General features: G+C 39.0%; 1 protein-coding gene across 3 annotated transcripts in view; it reads left to right on the forward strand.

Annotated features, from left to right (window-relative positions):
- The window catches only part of LOC109428135 (zinc finger CCCH domain-containing protein 13), a 237,446-nt gene that overhangs the window by 169,187 nt on the left and 50,332 nt on the right, over nt 1-17,927 (forward strand). For all 3 annotated transcript variants that reach the window (XM_062858376.1, XM_062858375.1, XM_062858374.1), the window contains 2 exons: nt 4,717-5,042; nt 13,492-13,718. In XM_062858376.1, coding sequence (XP_062714360.1) covers nt 4,848-5,042; nt 13,492-13,718 — 422 coding nt within the window. In that variant the 5' untranslated portion in view covers nt 4,717-4,847. The remainder of the gene's footprint in view (nt 1-4,716; nt 5,043-13,491; nt 13,719-17,927) is intronic.

Raw genomic sequence — 17,927 nt, forward strand, 5'->3', positions numbered from 1 at the left:
CTCCTTAATCGCGAAGAAGTGGCTACGGAAAGAAAGCGCTTGATCAAGCGTCACTCCCAGGACCTTACGCTAGTATGATGTTGGGATCAATATGACCCAAACAGGCACGCTGAACGTGCACTACGCCATCGTGGTGCGAAAAACCTAACATCTTTGGAGGGCTAGTGGCCTTCTTCAAGGCGACCGTCTTTTCGTTGGCCATGTTTGGTGTTTTTGGCGGCTGGTGATTCGAGTTACAGATGTGTAATCTTGAGATTTTTTTAGGGGCGATTTCAAAGCCCGTGTTGCCAGCCCATTTGGTGACAGCGCAGCTTACTGCCGCTTGCATCTTCCGATAGATAATCGAGGGTTTTTTCCGGTGACTAAATAGGAGCAGAAGTCGTCCACGTATATTAAAATAAACACTCCTTTCGGCAACACCAGAAAGACCCCGTTAATGGATACGAGAAAAAATGTAACCGAATCACAGAGCCTTGAGGCAGTCCGATGTCCTCCTTCGTGACCTTTGATCGGTGGTTTCCGACAAGGACCTAAAAACTCGGTTTGTCAGGAAGTTTTGAATGAAATGCAACAGCTTTCCACATACTCTCCACTACAAGTTGCTTGAGGATGCTGGGCCCATGGCTTGGTTGTAGGCCTTGGCAAAGTCGAGGGATACAATTTCTACGTGTTCCTGCGCCTTCATTGCGTCGTCAAGGATACTTTCGAATTCGTTAGGTAAATCCCAGTGCCATATCCTGGCCGGAATGTGTGTTGCTGGTATCCCAGTAGACCGTAGAACTCTGCTAGGCTACGGCAGCTAACCTTGAGGGTGCGATATGCACTAGCCCCTCTCTGAAGCAATACCTTCTTGGTGGTTCCGGAGAGACGTAGGGTTTGGCGACCATAGGAATGTGTTTTAGTGGGTCGAGGAGAGAGTAGTCCTGGCTTCTACCGGCATTGTAGAAGACGGCCTTAACCCCACACTACCCTAACCTTCCTGTTAGGGTGTCTGATGAGCAGATTTATCCCCCTATGGTTTAGAAGGAAAAAAAAAGACCGTAGAACTCTTGGTGCTTCATCAGCCGGTGATTTGCCATCCGTTCTACAATTTTGCAGGCACAACTGGTAGGTGCAATCTGGCGATAGCTGGATGTGCTGCTTGCCGGTCCAGAGTTTTTGGGTATTGAGTCTACTAGACTTTGCTTCTAGTCCTTCGGTAGCGTGCCGGCATTCCATTCTTGATTTATTATCTCAAATAGATAGCTTTCCCCGCTGTATGTGAGATGCTTTGGCATCGGGTACCCTAGTTCATCTAGTCCTGCTCTGGGCGTAGTTGAGTTCCGCCATGGAGAAGGGTTGGTTGAAGAGTTGACCTAAATCGGGGGTAGTCGGGGAGTCGAATATATTAAATTGTGGGTTGTTAACCCTTCAGCGCGCGCACTGTTGTAAAAAGTACAACACCACCAAAAAACCTCGCTCGTTGTATACAACGTGAGCGCGGTGCAGTTTCGGTTGCTCGATGACGCGCGTCCTGGAAGGTTAAGATGGCGCTTCAAAAAGGCTGGAGGGTATTTGTCGATGGCAGATATTCCATAAAAGTATACCGCAAGGGAATCGACGATTTTCTATGGGTCCCGGGAGGTTATTCCGTCAATATTGAGAGAGAAACCTTTGACTAGGCGTTTGCCCAGAATGCTGTTGATGTTTCTCCACAGCTCCGAGGATGACTGGTCTTCGTTGATTGTGCCAAGGATAGTGGTCCAAATTTTCTTATTGACTTGCGTGCAGTTTGATAGCATTTCTTCGATAGTTTGAGATTTGTGTGTTCGGCGGCAGGTTCTTTTTTTACCTTTCAAGGCACGCAGGGCCTTCTTCGAGTTTACGTGGCCGTATTTGTTCCGTGAGACCACCAATGGAGCGCCCTTCTGCCAGGATTAGTGCTTGTCTTCGAATAAATTTATCTGCCGATACAGTAATTAGGGCAGTTAGGTCCGCGATTGAGCATGAAGAGTTGACTGACTGATTTATTGAGATGTAGCGCGACTGCTTCCCCTAGTTGTTCGTTCCCAAGGTCCAGAGGAGGCAGCTAGTGATGGAGGCGGATGTCAGAAATACGTCAATGGCCGTTCCTGTCTGCACGTACCTAGATAAACGTGGGGGTGCAATCTTTCAGGGTCGCCAGGTTGTTTTTGCAAGCAAGATCGAAGGAACATTCTCTTCTGATATTGTTGGTTCGACTGCCCCATGCTCGATGGTGTCCATTGACGTCTCCAAAAATAATCATTGAGCTGGTTCTTTAGATCAGATTTTTTTTCCGTTCGGAAGGCAAACGGAAATAACCGACACGGTGAAGGGCCAGGGGAGTCTGACCGCGACAATTGAAAGTTCGGTATCGAGATCAATCGCTTAGGTTGTGATGTCTGTAGACACGCACTGATACCGATCGGTAGATGTATCTTTTTCCAAGGGTGTTGTACATCCTCGCAGGAGAGGTGCGATGTATTTCTTGGATGGCTAAGGCAACCAGTTGAAAGTTATAGACTATAGCTTCCAAATCCTGCAGGTTGTGGTGGAAACCATTTATATTCCACTGGATAGCGAGATTTATTGTGCCTTGATGCGTGAGTCGTCTGGTGTTATTGCTAGACAGATGTGAATGGAACTTACCGCCCGGACGATGCTGTCCTGGGTGCCTAAGAAGACCCTGTTCAAGATCGTGACTGTGTTTCGGGTTACCGCCTGGAATAGACGGTCCAGGGTGCCGCCTATTCATGCAATAGAGTGTCACAAAACCACATCCCATGAGCCGTGCAATACTAACTTCAAGATTTCCCTCTGAGAAAGCCGTCAGCCTAATGAGGACAAGCCTGTCCAGCAGCTTGCCGAGCACATCCAGCAAGCATATTGGGCAAAACGAATCTGGACCACGGGAAGCTTGTCAGGTTTTGATACTAGTTTTTGCCTTTCTCACTGAGACCGAAAACAACCTATATCTTAGTAGATTTACAGGTTCATCCGAAACATATATATCTGGGATGGTCTCGATAGCTGTTTTCAAAGTTACGTTGGTAATACTATCTGGGCCAGGGGCTCCCCTCACCTTTAAACTATTGAAGGTCGCTTCCAGTTGGGGATGCTCCCTCTCCTCGCCTGCATGGCCGTATGGTGTCGGTGGTCTAATTGTTGACTCTTGCTGTATGCGTCTCCCTACGGGTCTGCATCGTTTGCCAAGTCTACGCGCTTCTAGTGGAACACGTCTTCCTGTGTTGGTGAATTGGCTGCTTACTCAACCAGCCAGGCCTTAAAATAACTGGCGAATACGACCGATCTCGGATCGTCTAGCTCATTTAGTATCTAGTTGAAGTGTTGCGTAGTCCCCCGAGTGGGTGAGTAGCAGCTACACAACCTCATTGATTTTATCGATCACGAAGCATTTGTTTGCCTTGGGCACTACTTCCTGGATAGTATGCTTCCCCATCGTCTAAGTAGCTGCTATTTCCGCTATATACGCGATCCAGTTACCGTTTCCAGCTATGATACGACTCAGTATGCGATATGGATTGCCGTAGCAGCATTTGTAGTGCTGTACAGTAGTAATTGAGGTTAAGTTGAGTTGCATACTCTTGTGGTTTAGTAATTTTGCTTGTTTGCTGCGTCTACTGGAACTTTTATGGAACGCAAATCGTATTGTTCCCTTATTCGCCACCAAATGTCATCACCCTACCGCAAAATCGCTAGCGTAGAACGATCGACGCGCCACTATTTTTCGAATGTTGGAGAGCACTGGTACCCTTTTGGCGGTGTTACTTCATCGTAAACAACACCGCGAAAAAGGTACCTACACCCACCACTATTCGAAAGATGGTGGCGCGTCGATCGTTGCAGTTTATCGTTTGACAGTCAATGACGATTCTCACTTTCTTCTTCGGTGGTGATCAAGGGGGAGTCTCTCGGGACAGTCTACTATGCTGAGTGGCACTCATCGGACATTTGAATTGGTGGTTGCGAATCGATATTTAATAAAATGAATTTCAGTTTGCATGCAATGAATGGCATTACTGTGGCACAGTAGTGGCACACTTGGGTATACTGTGCTTCTTTCAAGCACTCTAAAAACGGTTGGCACAAGTAAGGATGTGTTAGGGGTAAGTCATGTGACAAGACTTTATTGACATATGTGACGTTCACTCATTCCCAATGTAGTGAATTCTCTTTCTAAATTCTGATTACTACATATTGTTATTGCAGTTGCGTTACCAGCTTTTAGAAAAAAAATAATTCGATTTTTCTATGCAACATGAAATAGCCATTGACGTCCATCTGAAATGTGTTGATAAGTTTAATTTATCGTAGATATTCGAAGACAATTATTAAGCAATAACTGATTCAGCATTAACAGTGTTGCCAGAAAGTAGGGATGCAAAATAAACGAAGTGAGATTTAGCGCAAAATTTTTCGCATTTTGTATGCCCTCTCCTAACTACCACCCCTGAATGGCTATCGCGCACATCAAATCCAATAAAGAGATTCGCGCATTCCTATTGTCCGATCCGCGCGCTCCAGTCTACTTTTTTGACCCAACGGTACCAATTTTGGTTATGCAAAAATAAAATCTAGCGGTAATGAAAATTATCACCTCTCTACTCCTCCTCCTCCTCCGTATACGTGTGTGGGTTTTAATTATTAATTGATGTTTGTTATTTCTTTCTCGCGCTGTTCGCATCTTTTTTCCAGATCATGTGATGAACACCGGCTTGCTGCGATTCGACTATTGACGACTGACGACCGCGTGGTGAGCTAGATTCGCCCACTACTGCTGGCAGTAGGCCTTTGTTTTGGTCTATGCATTCGCGCCAGCACCTGCGATGGCACTGCGATTACGCAAGGATGTTCAGAAGGCATCCTACTACGTGTGGTTCCTCGGAGCACAGGAAGCGAAAGGACTGCGGGGATCTCGCGTTCTTCTGCCGGTCATTCCGCGGCTAATCGAGAAGAGCAAAGAGCATGAACCGTTGAAAGTTACGCTACAGGTGTCGCATAAGGGATTGAAAATTATTCAAGTAAGTATTGATAGTTTCAGAACACCACATTCAACAATATTACGCTATAATGCTCGATCGGCCACTTCCAATGCTCACCACACCAGGTATAGGGTGTCCCAGAAAGTATGGGCACAACTTTGTATAGCGAAAATACAATCATTTTCTTAACAAACAACAATTTTTATATTTTTGTATCATTATTCAGAGTATTTTAATTGATACCTGTGAAGAGTTTATACATTAAAAATGGTTTCTATATGCAGAATGATTAAAATGGAAAAACATCTTTTAAAACTTCTGCACAAACTACTTTTTTACGGTTTTGTCAACTATCCAAATTCGAAATATTTTTTTTCGAATTTTTTTCACATGATACATTCGAAAACATGTTTCCTCAGATGGTTGATTGAATTTTTTAATAAAAATATATTTTGATTGTGCGTACGGGCAAATCATAATTTTGAAAAAACTGAAAATTTTGCCTTTTCTATTTCTGGATTAGACATGCCCACAGACATTCGAGTTTTAAAGCATGTTTTGACGAGAATAAAAACAATTCAATCTACACTTTATAAAGCTGGAGCATTTATTGAACTTATAGTGAAATTAAAATGTAATTTTCTGCATGTTGTGATATATATTCAGAAGCTTGTTTTCAACTATTAGAAAAACAGATTTTCAAAGATATCGATTTTGGTGTTTCAATTCATTTTTCAGGTTCAAAAGTATATGTATTAAATTCGAACTTAGGGTTATATAATAGATACGCATGTAGAAAAACACGAATATATTTTCTGAAATTTTTATCGAGCTTAATTTCATGTGTGGAAAACAATTTGTTAAGCGATGTTTTTGAAAAATATAGCAATTTGTGCAGAAGCTTTAAAAGGTCTTTCAGGAAATGTTCTACCGCATGCAAATGAAGTGTGAAATGCTAATTTGAATGATTGGCATTTGATGTTGACATATTAAGGCAGGATATGTGTGAAAATAAAGTTTGTTTATGCATCCATTCCCAAATGGCAGAGCTGCAAAGTTGTGCCCATACTTTCTGGGACACCCTATAATATTCTATCTGGTCCACCCATTCGCTTGCTGTACACCGGGTCTTCATGTACCAACCGGATATGCGGTGAACATCAACTTCGCAAGGTTGTTATCCGACATTCTCACGGTGTGCTGAAACACGATTATTATCGAACTTTCATGAACCTACAATATTTTTTCATTTGAAGTTAGCCTTAACCGTGTAGAAAAATATTCTGGAGGGTAGAAAATCTTTCATCGGGGAAAATTTAAATAAAATTGATTTTAGTGTTCTACCATTTTTCTTATAAATGTAGTATTGTACAAAAACTAATGAACACATTAACTTTTGTTTTATTTAATGAGAATACATTTCAAAGCTCTTAATGTAAAAAAAATAAAATGGTCTTCATATTGAAATGTTATGCGTTTCTAGGCGTTCATGATTTGTGACCGGCCCATCATAGTTTGCCGAAATCCATACAACATGTCATATAACTTATTACGATTTAAAAACAGCCAGAGCCTACTCTGTTATTGTACGCATAATTGTCCCATGTACATACGGGTTGCTATACAACTTTGGACAACTATGCGAAGAATGGCGATACACATACTGAATATTACACTGGACAATGGAAAATACACAGAAGTGGCCTAGTAAAGAACTACCCGTTTAAAAGTTACAGACTATAACGTTTCCTAGAGCGAGAATCCAACCCACAATTCGAGGCTTACTATTCCGTAAGCCGGGCTCAAATTGATTAGCGGGATGAAATTGATCACTGAAGTACTATATTGTAATACTAACTGTAATACTTGGATCTTCTAGCGACTTTATGGTCATAAACATTTTCCCGATCATTTGAACTCATATAGTTCATAGATGTCTATGTATGAGTATGGACTTCTCAATTTCAACTTTCTACCAATATTCAATTGTATGCTGATCAATTTCGCCCAAACACGCCATTTTAAATAATTTGATTTTTCAAGTTAAACTTCAGGTTTACATTTGTTGAACAACATTCTGTCCCTGACTCTGTCACATAGTTTTATAAATATTCACTCGATATTGGTTTTGCACAAATTCTTTTGGAAATATTTAGAGTAATACTAATGCTATCCGCAGTAGTGTTTTTTTTTTACGTATATTGTGCTCTGATTCTGCTGTTATGCTAACAAGTGGAATTTCATCATTTTTATTATTCGCACGTCAAATATATGTATAGGGTTTAATTGCTCAAATGTCGTAAATGGAGGATAACGTGCCTGTGGAGCAGCCTATCTAATAATAGCATTTGTTGTATGCGTTTCAAAAAATTCAGAAAACTATTTGTGCATGGAATTGACAAGAACATTGAAAAATAATCCAAACAATATCGCGTAAAGTGCAATAAAGCTGTTTACAGGTAGTTTGAGGGCACACAATAACTTATTTTTATTCCTAAAAATATGTTCTCCTTTTAGAGATTCCATACAATACCTTTGGTTGATACACTTTGAATGATAAACAAACACAATTCCTGAAAGATTCTTCATAGTAATCTCTTTAGTCTTGAGGAAGAATTTACCGAGGGATCCTTTGAAGGCTTTTGGTAGGAATCCTTGAAGGAATTGGCTTCTTTAACGATGTTGAGATAATTTTATAGTCTGATTATGGGCCGAAATTCAAATTTTAATAAATGTTGGTGCCCGGCAACCTATTAAAAAAAACAATTCAAAATTTGCATGGGAGCGATTTGATGAATCACCTTTCGGCGGATTTCATACAAGTTGCAGCTGCCAAGCAGTTGCCCAGCTGTCGAAAGGTGGTTTCAAGAAAAAAATAATGAAATTGATTTTAGCTCTTTCGTGTAAAATTTAAAAAATCAATATTTTTAAATTTTAAATCCCAATTACTGAAAGAATCCCTGAAGACATTCCTGAATGAATTCCTTAATGAAGCTTGAACTTGAGCTTCATTGACCGCCTGTAGATGCGACTAGAGCTATACAATATCAGTCATTTCAGTTGGCAACTGATATTACACTACCATCACTATCACTGCAGGTCGATCAATATCAAGAGGACAATGACAGGCACCGACTTGATGCTGACTTGCACTTCAGATCACCATCACTGCAACTTAACTGATATTTTAGCGATACTTGCAAAATGTTAAAATTTTTAATGATCAATATGCAATACTGGTTATTTTGTACCATATAGGTATTAGAATATCATAACGGTAAGTGATTATTTCTATTTTTAAATAAATTTTAAAGATGGCCTATCAGTGATATCTACACGCCATCACAGTCACTCCAGTAGTGATAGAAATAGAAAAGTAACAGTGACTCAAAAGAGCACACGCTGACTTAGATCGCAGTTCGCCTATCAAAATCGGCGATTTGCCTAGCAACTCCAATATCGCCAGAGCAGGTACACTCACACAAGGAACCAATGAGATATCTGTCGGTGACTAGCAGGAATCTTCGCAGTGTATGAGCGTTGGTGATCTTCTAATTTCGGCGACAATGGCGCCCACTACGTCAGGATGCAGGTTGACGAACCAGCAAATGACTGAAAAAAGGATGCAGGTCAATGTGGGGAAGGGGAAGGAAGTGATGATTGCAATCGTTTTTATGCACATCAGACCGAATATACATACCTTTACGTCTGCACAAGTTCATGCGGATGTCCGAGTGTTGGTGGGATATGGTTGGCAGAGGGTTCACACATTGGTGCGTGGATGTCAGGCGTAGGGTGATAAGGTGATTTCACTTGATTGCATATCTCGTAGCCGTTATCTGATAGATTGACACTGTGCTGTAAAAGTTTGGAAGGAAGGGAAGCGGAAGGGAAGAGAGAGAAGGGAGAAAGTATATAGAAAGATACAATATAGGAGGAAAGGGACGAGCCAGGGATTGAACCCAGGACCTTCTGCATTTTCCTGGATGAATTCCTTAATGAATTTCTAAAAGAATCCCTGGATGAGTAACTAAATTATTACTGGTTGAGTTCTTAAAATAATCAATAGAAAAAATCCAGAAGGATTTCCTGGAACGATACTGGAAAAAAATCGAAGAAATCATTGGAAAAAAATCAGTAGGACCCAGAAGGAATAGGATAGAAATACCTTGAGGAACTAACAGGGGAATCTTGTAAGAACCTCCCTTAGGTATCGTTGGTTGGACAAATCCTATCTGGTTAGAATTTCGTGGTGTGTATATGGGTATTACCAGAATTTTTTCTGGAGGTTTCCAAATACTCTAGTGTCACGTAAGGGTGAAGTTCGTGATTCAAGTTGTTACTGAACAACTTTGCTGAAGATCGTTACTTGCCAACAAACATTATTGCTGAACAATAGATGAACAAGCCGCTCTTAAGCTCAATTTTGAAAATTTTGGGCTGAATAAGCTGTAATTCAGCTGTCATTGTTACTTGGGTCTTACCTGGCATTAGTTTATAAAAAATAATTTTTCATTTACACTACCCGTCATAAGTACGGACTCACAAAAAGTATTGCAACAATATTGCATCACCCTGACTCACTTCGATATCTCTAAAACCAGAGCACCTACAAAAATGCCGCCTTCAAGAAAGTTGTTGCTTTTGGTCTTCTGAGCAACTTACCTGAAGACAGCATCTTTATAAGTCCTCAGATTTTGGAGATATCGAGGTGAGTCAGGGTGATGCAATATTGTTGCAATACTTTTTGTGAGTCCGTACTTATGACGGGTAGTGTAAATGTTTATAACATTTTATGTGTCAATCTAATACGCTGGAATTTTGATTATTTATAACCCATATATTAAAGCTCCATTAGCAAAATTTTGAGCGAGATCGAATAAGGTTTCTGAAAGTTATAGAGCTTTAAGTAAAACATAAAAGATTTTTGAACACATTTTTAAAACATTATATCTATAGCAGCCTGGTACACGGTTTATATGGGAAAATACAAAAAATGGAAAAACTCAAGCTCCTGTATAGTTTTTGAGTTCCACTTTGGTCCCATATCAACTGTGCAAAATTTCAGATCGATCGGAAAAACTATATTTTAGCGCCCGCCATTCTTAGTTTTTCATACGATTTACTATGGGGAAATTTTACTCCTGCAAAGAAAAATCGCTAGAAGTCACCCGTAGATCCTTAAAAATAAGTCGATGAATGATTTCTGTAGAAAACTTTACTAGGAATCAAACCTCCGAGAACAGCAAACCGATGCGACGTTCGTGGAAAAAGTTATTAGGCTCCACCCGATCGATTAAATAACGAGATTTTATTATTTATTGTTATTCCTTACATGTTAAACAGCGTTGGCATGCCATTCGGTTTTCAGTCAATAACTTTTTCCACATGCCTTAGATCGCTTTGTGGTCTTCAGAGGGTTGGAGGGTTGGTTCCTCGTAAAATTTCCAATAGAAATCATTCATCGATTTATTTTTAGGGGTTAAGGGGCAACCTGTGGCGATTTTTCTTTGAAAAAGTGATTTTCCCCATACTAAATCGTATGGAAACTTAAAATGGCTGGAGCTAAAAAATAGAGTCTCCGATCGATCTGAAATTTTGTTCAGTTGATATGGGGCCAAAATGGAACTCAAAAAGTGTACAGGAGTAAAATGTCTTTTTGTGTCCCATTCTAATATGTACTTGATGAAACTTTTTCATTTTTTTGTGTTACAGCTGTTACCTAAGGCTTTCATATGCAGCTTTGTTTGAAGTTTTATATTCACTACAAAAAATATGAAGAATCTGTAGAGTAAGGTGGGGCAAAAGTTCGACCCTAGTTGAAAATTCAATTTTTTTCAAGAAATCGAGGCAGATAAAAATAAATGAATACCATGTGGTGATTCTACCATCCATGAGCTAAAATTTTTCTGAACAAAGTTACGCCGATTGTCTTTTCAATTTTGAGTTACAACACTTTTTGTATGTGTGTTCGGGTTGATACCCGAAAGATGTAATTTGAATTAAGCTCAAAAACTTCAAAAGAAACTCTTGCCCCACTCGAACGTTTGCCCCACTTTACTCTATATGTTCAGAGTGTCATTTGGAAATTTATAATATTTTGATCAATAAAAGTGTCAAGTGTTTTCAACTTCTCAAAACTCTCTTAATGTAATAAGTTTATACAGGACCTACCAAACTACTTATGAAGAGTAGGCCCTGTGGATTTTTCGTTCAGTTGATGCGCTTTTATTGGTGGAAAACGTTTGCAGATTATATGTGCAAAATATGGTAAATTTTTAAACATCGTCAACTACATAAGCACATTTTTCATATTTTTTGTAGTGAAATTAAATCCTCAAACATAGCTGCATATGAAAGCGTTAGGTATTAGATGTAACACAAAAAAAAATTGAAAGAAATTCATCGAGTACATATTGAGATATAATATTTTAAAAATGTGGTCAAATATCTTTTAAGTTTTACTAAAAGTTCTATAACTTTCAAAAAACTTATTCGACCTCGCTCAAAATTTTACTAATGATTCATGATTGGTCAAAATTTCAGCATTTATGATTGACGCATAAAAAGGTCATAAACATTTGAATGAAAAATTATTTTAACAAAAAATTTGCAGTATGGACAATTGGTTGATACACTGTACACTAGCATCACGTGGTGGTAAAGAACTGAAATATGCGATCCATCATCTAAAAGTACTCGTCGATCTGAACAACTTTTCTAAAGATCGTACCTTCTCATCGAGCTTGAATTCACAGTACAATATATAATTTTACCAAAGATCTACCGTAAGTTCCTGAGTATACTAGAGCCACGTGGTGGTGAGCTGGAATTGATAGTTATCCTGAACAACTTTGAGAAGGATCGTACCGTCCTATAGTCATAGAAGTCATAACTTGATCAAACATAGTCGTATTTGGATACCCGAGCAAAGGCGGATAACAAAGCGACATCACATTGATAATAAACTGTATTATCGTTGTTATCATTTTGTTATTTTTGTTATCATCTTTTCCAATTGATTAAAACTAGATGATAACAAATTAAGTTATCGATAATTTTGATCTATTGCGATAACATAAAAACACCAAATGATAACAAAAATATGTTATAAGTTTCCAAAGGCATATTTCGAAGCTTTCCCAAAACAGAGAGTCTGATGAACTTCGAATCCAAAAATAGAATCCGCTTTCCACCTTCAATGAGACTGTTGTACGATAGCGTAGCCTTCAAAGACTCTCCCTCTTACTGAGTGCAGCTGATATAGGGGCTATCGGTTGCGACCGGCAATCACTCGATCAGGGTTCGAGACCCGCTGGGCGCAATAGCTGATCTTTCAATTGCTGGCGATGTCGGTAAAGTAGATTTTTTTCTGTTTTGGTCGATAAAATAGCTCTGAATAATAAACCAGTTATCAATCAGCGGTATTTTTTCATGTTAATAACAACATGAAATGATGAACAAAATATTATGTAACACAATTAGTTATATACTTGAACTCAATGATAATCTTCTTCTTCTTCTTCATGGCTCTACGTTCCCACTGGAAATTGGCCGGCCTCTCTTCAACTTAGTGTTCTTTGAGCACTTCCACAGTTATTAATTGAAGGACTTTCTTTGCCTGCCATTGGATGAATTTGTACATTGCGAGGCAAGGACAATGATACACTATGCCCAGGGAGTCGAGAAAATTTTCCCGACCGGAACGGGAATCGAACCCACCGTCTCCGGATAGGCGATCCATAGCCTTAACCAATAGGCTGATTGGAGACTCAATGATAACTTACCTTCTTATAATTTTGGTATTCTAGAAGTAGACATCAGTTGTCATTTTTGTTTTGTTGGCTCTTAATTCAACCTAAACGATAACAAACTCAATTATCAAACGAATGATAATCAGATAACAGAACTTGTTTTCATTTTGTTATCCGCCTTTGCTCGGGTATAGGCTATCCTTATCCACGTATAGGTTCCAAACCAAAGGCTTTCAGTAATATTTTGCTAAATTTTGCCGAGCTGAAGAGTCCAGCAAATTTTTTTTCTGAACTTTCAGCAAAGTTTTCTGAATTTCAGCAAAACGTTACTGGTGATCAGCAGAGTTTACTGAACAAATCAGCAAAATTTTGCTGAATTTCAGTAAAACTTTTGCTGTAACCTTCAGTTCGGCAAACTTCAGCAAAATTTTGCTGAAACCCTCAATCGATTTTTGGTGTGCATAGCATAACATAAGATCACTTGAAGCTTGCAGACTTGATTACCTACACCCTAGATCCTTAACTACTGTAGAAATCACCTGTACATATGGTAATAAATAGTCGCATGAGGCTGAATAAGTATGATTTATTTTAAGTTCTTCAAATGCTAGCTCAAAATATTGAATAAAAGATCAATAAAAAAATCAAAACAACCTTGAACCTATTTTGGAATTATCGTAGAATATAACTTTGTTTAAGCATACTAAAATGCGATATTCTGAACAATTTTCCAGGGATCAGCTAAACACTTCATCCCGCACGGTGCTATAACGAGTTCTGTCCAGACGGAGGATATCGTGGCGTGCATACTGCTGTTATACAATCCGGCCACGAAATGTCCCCTGCACGTGCACGCCTATCGGTGCGATTCGGAAATGACCGCTCAAGCCCTGAACGAACAACTGCAGATACTGATCAATAGACCCGAAAACCAGAAGAGATTCGCCGAGCTAGAAACTAGGTAAGTTTGTGTCACACTCAATTTCATGCACATTTCGCGCCGTTTAGCTTCGGCGCAAATTAAATCACACGGAGATGGAATCAGACTGCAATTATGTAAGCTCTCACTTAAGCAGTTGGCAGTTCTGTTAAGTCATCCACATCTTCGATTCCAGTTCCCTCCTCCAGTTCGTCGTTGTCGGTGACACTCTATTACATGTAGTTGGTCGATTATTCCGTTTCATGTACTAGATTTGCGATCGATCTCATGCGGCATCCATCGCCGGTCGAAACAATGTTATGAATCCAAAACATGGATCATTATTGTGCTCGGCGGTAAATCAAGCTCATTCAAGAAATCCAAGATCACTGAAACAGTCGAATCTTGATTTCCCATCTCGTTCATCTCATGCTTGCTTGGCTTCGATAGCATGCAAATAAAAAGCTTAAATACCGAAATAGGTTAAGTCAATAACGTGGTTAAATAAATCCTCTAGTGGACCGAAAGCAAGCTCATCTGGGGGGAAGTATCTGTTCCGTACTTCACACGTCGCGTCGGATACGGTTTGTACGATTTCGGGCCATGATTTTGATTTGCACAGTTTCGTCTTTGAAACGTTTTGAAACTATTTATTGCCGGCTGCTGATCGTTGAATGGTGTTACATTGATCAAAATATTCGATGATTTAAGGCTCTGTTGTAGATTTTTCGATGGGAGATAAACAAGTTAAGCAAATGTGAATACTCCAAACAAATATCAAATGATTATAGGATTCATCTGAACTAAAGTGATGGTCCCCTACCACCAAGCAGTGGTATAATCCTCCTAACCAATGATACCCCATTTAACAGTAACCATAAACCACCGGACGGCCCAAAAAAGCCGCATTTGGCTTTGATTTGGATGCGGAAGGCCCTCCATCGCCGTTTGTCCGGTGGTGGTGGCATTAGGTGCGTGGAAAACAGGCCATCTGGAAACATAACGAATCTCGCTGCGAAGCAGCACAGTTTGAGACTGAAAGCAACGCAAATCTCTTCCCCCATCGTGATCATTGTTTTAAAAGGTGTGAAATTGTTTCTGCGCTGGATCTGGCGGTGACGGTTTCATAAATGGCAAATAATTGGGTCAATGAACTGTTCTGTGCGCATTCGGTGCGGAAGTTGTACTTGTGTTAATTTGTTTGATAAAAAATCTTTATTGTTCAAAGTCAATGGTTTTGTCAGCAGAAGTTCTTGGCAGTGGCTATAGTAGAATAGATTCTTTACAAAAAGTTTGATCTTAGAAATTGAAATTTCAGAGGTCATTGGGTATTTTCAAAGATAAGAATAGTATTACCTTTTCACAAAATTTGAGTACCGGGTATTTATCGTTATTTGGTTCGTATGTTTAAACCTTCCTAAAAATGTAAATGAGTAACTCTCGCTGAGACCGGCCCACTATTAACACCTTGTCTTTAAAAATGCTTAAGGTGGCGATTTTCTGAAAGCCCTTGCCTAAAAAGTAAGGAAAATGCATTTGGTTACTCAAATTGATGGACCCCCCCTATAAGTGAGAGCCACAACCATTTTTGCAGACCCCTCGATTTTGGTCAAATGGTGGCTCATTTAAACCGTTAAAACTCGAAAGTTTCTCCAAAAACACCACAAAACGAAATGTCGTTAAAAATAGAAAAGATAGAGCTACTATTCACAATTATCAAAAGTTGGGTTGGCCATATTGATTTTGGGCGCCATCTTGGATTTTTATACCAAAACTTTTTTCCTCGTGATGGCAACCACCGATTTGCAAAATTTTTGCTTCAATCGGAAGTTGAGACATTTATACATAACATATCAAACAAATAGAGATGTCTTTTTTTCCTATCAAAAGTTATCAGCAGTTTTGTAATTCAAGCCCCGTTTTCTCCATACATTTCCATGCGCACCGGCAACAACATGCAACAGCATCAGAGTTTACGCCTGCATGTATACACAAAAGTACCTTTCGCAAAATTTGGGTGAATCGGAGGTTCGTTTCCGTTTTTAACTGTTTCTCAATGATACGGGTATTGCTTTTATAACTTGTTTAGTGTTTTGAAAAGCTAAAACCTTCAGCTTTCCATTGACAGGATCAAATTTTAAATCAGTGGTTGCCATCATGGTGTAAAAAAGTTCTGGTATAAAAATCCAAGATGGTGGCCAAAACCGATATGGCTGACTCAACTTTTAATAATTGTAAATAGTAGCTCTTTCTTTTCTCTTTTCAGCAACATTTCGTTTGGTTTATGGAGAAACTTTTGAGTTTTATCGGTTTAAATGAGCCATCATTTTACCGAAATCGAGGAGTCTGTAAAAATTGTTGTGGCTCTAACTAACGGGGGATCCATCAATTTGAATAACCAAATGCGTTTTCCTTACTTTTTAGAGAGGACTTTCAGAAAATCGCCACTTAAAACATTTTTAAAGACAAGGTGTAAATAGTGAGCCGGTCTCAGTGAAAATTACTCAAATAACAACTGCACACCTCTTCATCTAATAAACTTGTTCTTATGTGCTTGAACTACTTACGTTTAGTATTTACTCTGTTTTTCTTTAACGTTCGGAAAGAGGTATCGTACGGTAGTTGGGATTTCGATAAATAGGTTTATTTTATCATATATTTTTTTCTTTATTAGAGAGATTTTCAGCCCGAGGCCAGTTTATCTCTTTTATCGTATAAAGCCTGTCCACGTTAAATTTCATAAAAACATAATGAAAAGTTCGTAGAAAAATAGAAAATTATTCATAACTATTTATACCTTATATACTCTTAATTTATGGGAGCAGTAGACACATTATAGTGATCTGTTCGTAATATCAAATTTTAGGGTCATATTTTTCATATTTTCTAGCTTATTTTCACAGCCGTGTGTTTTTTTATCGTGTTTTTCATTCTTGAATGTTCCTCATAACATATACTTTTGCATTCAATTCGAAAGAATTCTTACAGTCACCTGTTTATGTTTATTTATGTATAATTAAAAATTAATGAAATTTGAACTTTTTCAGTCATAATACAGTAGATTTACGTGGTTCTATAGATTTTTGGTTACTCTCACAGATACACCAAATCATGAAGATGTTTCGTTACAGGAAGGCTGATGCTTCTTTAAAATAGCAATTTATGGTCCTAGAAATTCATGTTCTTGCCATTCTACCTCTGGTTTGGGAGGCATAGAAATATACCTTTCTTTATCTCTCTGGTCTTTCTTGATCTCTGATGTGCAAAAAATCTTGAGATTCCCGCCTTCAATTACAAAAACAAACATCTTCTGTCTCTTAAGTAACTGGTCTGGACCAGTATGTCAACATAAACCCACTTCAGAATTATTTGGTGATACAATACAGTTTATTTTTGATGATACAGGATTGTACTTTCATATATTTTTAACGCATATTTGCAAAATCCATTTCTATCACATTGTTTGATAAAGTCATAACTTTGCAAACATGAACAACAGTACATAAAACGTTATCAGCGTGAGCCAGCCGTTTATGTTTCGCTGCACTGCGGACTTCGTTGGAAATATAAGCACGTTCGCATATTGTGGGACACCTACACTGAAAGGCGGCTTGCAGTAATGACAAACATAAACATGGTGATATCAAGAGTCTTGGTTCGAATCCGGTTGCAAACAGAAACTTTTTTAATTGAAAATCGAGTCCATGGTAAAATTGAAAACATAATTCTGTTGAATTGAAACGAAACTCAGACTGCACAAACTTAGTGGCGTTGTGTATTCAAATTGACCCTCAGAATAGTAATTTTCACCGCAAGCCGCCGTTCAGTGTACATAGAAAGCAGCAAGTGCCAAGAATCAATGGTGTCCAGCCATTTGGCCGAATGCCGTTTGGCCGAATTATGATTAAATGAATTCAGAGGTAAGGACAAACCCCGGGTAACATTCTAGGTGCCAATTTGATTATTAGAAATATTTACTTCTTTTAATCATGGGCTATTCTTCCTAGTTGTGCAATTTTGTCAGCGATTTTTCCTTCTTTGCATCATAGGCGGTTCTTTCGAGTTACACTGATGTAGAGAACAAGTGGCAAGATCACTTAAATTCATCATTAAGCATTCGGCCAAATGGCGTTCGACCAAATGACCCTTTCTGCCAACTGGCGTTCGGCTAAATGACCCGGAACCATAATTAATAGGTTGGTCACCAATCAGTTCTGTAACATTAAATACATCAGTAGGTCGACTTCAGCA

The sequence above is a fragment of the Aedes albopictus genome, chromosome 3, assembly GCF_035046485.1.
Source record: "Aedes albopictus strain Foshan chromosome 3, AalbF5, whole genome shotgun sequence".
Classification (NCBI taxonomy): domain Eukaryota; kingdom Metazoa; phylum Arthropoda; class Insecta; order Diptera; family Culicidae; genus Aedes; species Aedes albopictus.